This window comes from Vicia villosa, unplaced genomic scaffold (assembly GCF_029867415.1).
Source record: "Vicia villosa cultivar HV-30 ecotype Madison, WI unplaced genomic scaffold, Vvil1.0 ctg.002553F_1_1, whole genome shotgun sequence".
Classification (NCBI taxonomy): Eukaryota; Viridiplantae; Streptophyta; class Magnoliopsida; order Fabales; family Fabaceae; genus Vicia; species Vicia villosa.
Window position 1 is genome coordinate 109197 of NW_026705967.1, and position 6796 is coordinate 115992.

The following is a 6796-nucleotide window of genomic DNA, read 5'->3' on the forward strand; positions in this document are numbered from 1 at the left end:
CTACTCTCATTAAGCATGACCAGCTCAAAGTGCCTTCTCAACAATTAATATCTCTCACTGGACTAGGTTACCACAATTTAGATTCAAAGACTAACCTCAATAATTCCTAAATCAGCAATCCTCATTTTATTGATGATAGAAAGAATTTAAGAGAAAATTGTCTCGGGTTGGATAACGGCCCATAAAGACTAGACTAATCCATGTAGGCCTAATTCTTTTGAGAAGCTCACGACATCGTCGCATAGATAGACTTGCGTTATACAACGTCGCACATGAGAAAGAATCTCCTTCCATCAAAGTCGTTGATCTTCATCCCACAACCACTAGCAGTCTACACCAGACAACTTGGAGACAAATTGTTACAACGAACCCTCCTATATAAGTGTGATCCCGAGTCACATTCAGATACAATTCAACTCATACTTACGAATTTTCACATCAATCTTATACCGACTTTAATGTCAGAATGCTAATTTTTTTACAAGTACCCTCTCCAATCAATGAAAAACCACTGCCAGCGCATCAAAGCATCCTCACGATAATTTTCCTCGTCGTAACATTTATTCTCGATTCTGATGCGAAATAGAGTCAAATTGATTCGGCACCAGCATTAAAGAGATTTTTTGTGGCATATCGAAAGTATCCTCACAATATTTTTCATCACTAGAATAACTATACTCTATTTTGATATGAAATAATGTCAAGGTGATTCAGCCAACATTAAAAAGATTTTTGGTTTTTCACTTTTACTGAATATAAAATATAGTAATAATATTATAAAATGATACTTGTACTCTTTGTATTCAAGAGTTTTAAAGTTATTGTGTTATCAAGATTGAATGTGAACTCAATACTACAAAATAAATAATAAAGTTGAAAAATATCCTTATGATTAGATATTTGTTTCCTTATGTATATGTTAATAAATAAATATCTATTAGTAAAATTGAATATCAATGGTAGTTAGAGTGGTCTATCACAAGGTACTAATAAATTAGTTCACATGATATGACATGACGCGGTGTCATTGACCATCTATTCAATTGAACGGCTTGGATCTTTCTAGGAAGCACCAAACGTGTCAAAAACCAAACCTCAATACAAAGCATACAAGAGTATAGTACTTGTCACTCATTTTTCGAATTAAAGTAGTTATATTGGAGCTAGTACAAAAGAAGCTATACACACATTTATTTTTATCTAAATAAAGTGTTAACACAACACGTGACTAAATTTCATCAGACAGACTTACTGTATGTGTATATATAAACAAAGTAGGCAAAGCAAAAGACAGCAATTAAACCAACCACCTTAAATTTCCTTCAATCATTAAAGAATCATATTCTCTTTTCCTCAGTGTCTGTCTCCAATTCAATTTCAACTTTAACAAGCATGGAGAATATTGGTGAAGAGTACAAACATTACTGGGAGACCAACATGTTCCTCCAAACCCAAGAGCTTGATAGGTAACAATATTACTTAATTCTCTTTATTCAATTATGGAGTTATAGTAATAAATTGATATTGATGATTGAGATGTAGTGGCAGCTGGGGATTGGATGAAGCACTTTCAGGGTACTATGACTCAAGCTCCCCTGATGGTGCAGCTTCATCAACAGCTTCATCTAAGAATATTGTTTCTGAAAGGAATAGAAGAAATAAACTCAACCAAAGACTCTTTGCACTTAGAGCAGTAGTCCCCAACATTAGCAAGGTAAATATCACTAATTAATAATACTAATCTATGTTTTTTAATTATGTGACAATTTTTCTTCTTCTTCTAGATGGATAAGGCTTCAATAATTAAGGATGCAATTGAGTACATACAACACTTGCAAGAACAAAAAAAGATTCTTGAAGCTGACATAATGGAACTTCAATCTGGGATGCCAAATAATATTAATCCAAGTTATGAGTTTGATCAAGAGCTTCCTGTGTTGCTAAGGTCCAAGAAGAAGAGAACAGATCAATTTTATGATTCTGTCAGTTCAACAAACTCTCCAATTGAAATCCATGAGGTTAATTCTCATACATCTAACTTTACATCTAACTTTATTTTTAAACATGTCTTAAAAAAACAATAACTCACATACAACTTATTAGTTAAAAATAATAAAATAATCTTATTAGTTAAAATATGTATTAAAGAAGAAAGAGATTTCGAAGTATAACATCTCTCTTTTAAATTATTGATGTTAAAAAAATTGTTAGATGTGGGGTATGATTATTATTATTATAAGGGTTAATAGTTATTTATCTCTCTGCCACATAGGCAAGTTTTGATTTATCCCCTTTAAAAAAAATGTTTTGGGTTACTCCTTATAATTTTTAGGCACCCCCTAAACGTGTAAAATTCAAGGGGGGTAAATCAAAAAAATATATTTTACAGAGGATAATTTTTCCTCTTAGGAGGCAAAAAAACTTTAAATTTTAAAATTATAGAAGGTAATCCAAAATTTTTTTTTTTTTTTAAGAGGAGTAAATTAAAACTCCCGTATATGGTAGGGGTTACATGTTTTTTTAAAGAAATATTAATGAGGATTTTATATATGGTGGAGTGCAGCTTAGGGTTACATACATGGGAGAAAATACAATTGTTGTAAGCTTGACATGCAGCAAAAGGACTGACACTATGGTTAAACTGTGTGAATTGTTCGAATCTTTGAACCATAAAATTATCACTGCCAATATCACCTGTTTTTCAGGCACACTTTTGAAGACGGTCTTCATTCAGGTTAGGTTTCTTTTTCTTTTATCCTTTGATTTTATTTCTTTACTAAAAAATTATAAGAAAAATAAAACACCACAGCTAGAAAGAGGGGTCTACATGTTTCAAAACCAATAGACACTTTTTACAAAGTGGAGCATCCATTAAATGAATAGCGAATTTTTGTTTTTTATATAAAATGGCAATCATAGACTGTTCTAGTAAAGTAAAGTGATGAATAGTGATAATTATATAGTAAAAATAACTTAGTTAGGTATATTTTGCATTACTAGAGTATAGAAGATTAAAATTTTTGTTAATACTTGAGTAGGGAAAATTTTTTTAGCCGAGTAGATATACTAGAGAGTTTGAACATCTATCTAAAACAAAAGATTATTTACTATGTATTATTAGTGTAAAATTCTTTACACAATCAGTATATCACAACCATTCATAAATATTATTTTATAAATAATTAAAATAAAATTTAAATTTTAATAAATATTTAATGATTACGATTCATTGACAGTCTAAAACTGCTTTACATTGTCAGTGTATATCAATTAAATTCTTAAAAGAATTGATCTGTTTTACAATCTCTAAAATAATATGTAAATTAGTATACCTTCTTTTACATAAATATCTAACAAAGAACAGAGTAGCGGTGGACAAATTTTATCCGTCCGATTCAAACCGACCGACCCATTAGTTATTTTGTACAATCGGATCGGGTGTCGGATTGAATTAGTTGTTTAATTTGGATATTATAGGGTTGTTTTAGTCGGGCTCAGATAATTATTTTGGATCCGTCAAAAACCGAATCCGACCGAACTCAATTAATATTTATTTTATTTATTTTTATATATAAGACTAATATATTATAAAAATAAAATTCCCAATATTGTCAAGTTATTATTATTTTTATAATTTAACAATAACGTTGTATTATCACAATAATATAAAAACTGTAATTGAATGTTATTTAATTTGTAGTTTAAAGTATGATAATGACCAAAATAATATCAATAATATTAAAAATGTTATCACATAATAATAATTAATAAAAAATAATTATTTTTTAATTATTCTAAAATTTTGTTTATTATTTTACAATTAAAAAATGAATATATAAAGTTTTATTAAAAAAATAGTTATTTTAATGAGTTTATTTAAATAAATATTAAACCGATAAAACTCATCCGACTTACCCGCCTAACCGATTTAACCGAATTAGACGAACATCGAAATTTTTTCGGTCGAAATTATTAAACTGAAACTGCAATTTACGTCGGGTTTAAATTTTAAGCCCGATACCGATCCAAACCGATCGATTGTTCACCCTAGAACAGAGAAATATTACAACTAATTTTGTAGAATAAGGAGAGAACGAGTGAGTATGACATAAAGGTTACATAAGAGGGGAGGGGACAAAGAAAAAGAGGAAAATTTGAAAACGTGTTTTTCATTCTTGTGCTATTTTTATTTCGGCGTGACTTAGATCGTGTGACACACTGTCCTGCAGGTTTTTTTTTTTTTTTTTCACGCACGTTTTTGTTCTAATTCTAGTGGTAATATTTTTTGTATGCAATTTACTCTTTTTACTATTACTGATGTAATTATTATTGTTGTTAACAACAATTGTTGCATCATTTGGAATGGGAAGCTTCCACCAAACTTTACTCTTTCTCACCCACACAAAAATCATGAACCATTCCGTTTATGTTTTTTTAATAGTCATTGTCGTCTTAGCTTCTCTAATTCTAGTCAATTTCAATCTCTAATAAATATAGAAATGGATTATTATTATTATTATTATTATTATTATTATTATTATTATTATTATTATTATTATTATTATTATTATTATTATTATTATTATTATTATTATTATTATTTATTATTATTATTATTATTATTATTTATTATTATTATTATTATTATTATTATTATAATAGTGCTCCACTCTAAGGGAAATAATATTATATCGTATTTACAAAATTAGTTATATGTTGGTGTTCATCAAATATTTAATTGCGTGATATTTTTACCTTTCATTAATTTTTAATTAATATTTTAAATTTAGGAATTAGGACGCATTTGTTTCCTAGAATTATAATTAATTTTTTAATTTTAAAATTAACCTAAAAAATTTGCTTTTATAACATCTATATTTTTGGAAATAAATTCTACGATCTTGAAACTAATACCCCTAATACTTATTTATGCATTGATTTAAGAGTTAATAGTAATTCACCCATTAACGAATTTTATTTTTCCCCTTTCTACTTTTTGGCAACGGTTTTTTTTTAAAAAAACCGTTGCCAAAACCTGCCTTTGACAACGGTGGAGTAAACCGAAACACATTCATATTAATGGGGTAAACTACTATTAATCCTTGATTTAATCAAAATTAAAAACTTAAATTAAGTTAGATGTGTGCATAATTATTGGATATTTAAATATTTATGTTATATTTAAAAAGAATATTTTGAATAAAAAAATGAAAGGGGTTTGAAGTGATTTAGCCGCCGGCAATAAACTAAAGACTTACAACAACCAAATCAATTAATATGGATTTTCTGATTTAAAAAAATTCAATAAACAACTATACCCTGATTAAAGAAACTAGAAACTTTCTAAAATGTAAGATTTCCACCATCAAATTATTTTTGTTGTTGTTCAATTATATATTTTTCAGGTGTAGTGTGGTTGCGTATTGTTATTGTTTTAATTTTTAGGTGAATTCTTATTTATCTAATTTTTTGTGATAGGTAGAAAAGTTGTCTCCTAATTAATAATAGACGATTATCTCATAAATATTTTTGCAAGTGGTATATTTTTTATTCTAAACATATTAAGAAATAATAATACACCATGTATACAAACAAAGTTTGCTAATGAAAAAAAAAAAATGATAGATAACATGTATATATCACTAACATATGCATTTTGTGTTACTTTGTTTTGATCCTTTTTCAGGCCAATGAAGAAGATAAAGATCTATTGCAGATACAGATCCAAACAGCCATTGAAGCTCTTAATGATCCTCCAAGTCCTATGAGCATCTATTGAAGTGGATATATATATATATATATATATATATATATATATATATATATATATATATATATATATATATATATATATATATATATATATATATATATATATATATATATATATATATATATATATATATATATATATATATATATATGCTATTAATTATCATTTTTATGCCACTAGTATAGATGTGTAGGGTTGAAGAACATTGGCTTTCAGGTTCTTTATTAGAGTTTCTAATCATTGCGTTATTTACTACCTAATTTCTTTTGCCCGATTTCTACTTCCTACTCAAATTTCCAATAATTAAAGAGCATTGTTATCTTGAAAAGTGTATCTTTAATTGAATATCATATAAAATGTTATTGTGAATGTAGAGTAGAGAGGTATGTTATTGTAAATCTCGAGTGAAAGTTTTAAGGTGTATTTTTTTTAATCAAAGAAACTTTATATTAATTCAAAAAATTTATATATATATATATATATATATATATATATATATATATATATATATATATATATATATATATATATATATATATATATATATATATATATATATATATATATATATATATATATATATATATACGGCGATTGTTAGGATCCCGCCAACCATAATTACCAAAAAAAAAGGAAAAATACCCAAAACCTTCAATTGAACTATATATTTTTTTGGTTTTCTACTATACCAATCTCTATAAATTATCATATCAATGATATCATCCTTTACTTTACTTCTATCTATAGAATTTTCAAAATATTTATCATTATGATATTTTCAAATGCCATAAAATGTCTTCACAGCTGCCAATTTGAACAAAGTGGCGTTACAAAAAATTTCTTTACTTTAATAAATGAGTCAATTCAATTCATCATCCCATTCTTTTGGAGTATGTTTTACATTGATCCATGCTAAAACCTTGCCACAAATCTCTTGTAACTCCTTATAGCCAAAGAAAATATGGTTAATAAACTCCTCCTCATGGCAAAAGCAACAAGTTCACTATTATAAATAAGACATTT

At 27.0% G+C, this 6796-nt stretch overlaps 1 protein-coding gene across 2 annotated transcripts; it reads left to right on the forward strand.

Moving 5' to 3' along the window:
* Positions 1–1233: 1233 nt before the first annotated feature.
* Positions 1234–5786, forward strand: LOC131639199 (transcription factor bHLH35-like). 2 transcript variants are annotated; one of them, XM_058909703.1, is made up of 5 exons: positions 1234–1466; positions 1549–1714; positions 1785–2018; positions 2564–2734; positions 5687–5786. In XM_058909703.1, exons 1-5 carry the CDS (start codon positions 1393–1395, stop codon positions 5777–5779), a joined length of 738 nt encoding a protein of 245 aa, XP_058765686.1. In that variant the 5' UTR covers positions 1234–1392; the 3' UTR covers positions 5780–5786. The 2 variants fall into 2 exon arrangements, with proteins under 2 accessions (XP_058765686.1, XP_058765684.1); XM_058909701.1 differs by having other exon boundaries at positions 1236–1466; positions 1543–1714.
* Positions 5787–6796: the final 1010 nt, after the last annotated feature.

Excerpts from the sequence above, each read along its gene's own strand:
- LOC131639199 (XM_058909701.1), top strand. The coding sequence starts at position 1,393 with ATGGAGAATATTGGTGAAGAGTACAAACATTACTGGGAGACCAACATG. Across the intron at positions 1,467-1,542 it reads CAAACCCAAGAGCTTGATAG|TGGCAGCTGGGGATTGGATG; the intron begins GTAACAATATTA and ends ATTGAGATGTAG. Across the intron at positions 1,715-1,784 it reads TAGTCCCCAACATTAGCAAG|ATGGATAAGGCTTCAATAAT; the intron begins GTAAATATCACT and ends TTCTTCTTCTAG.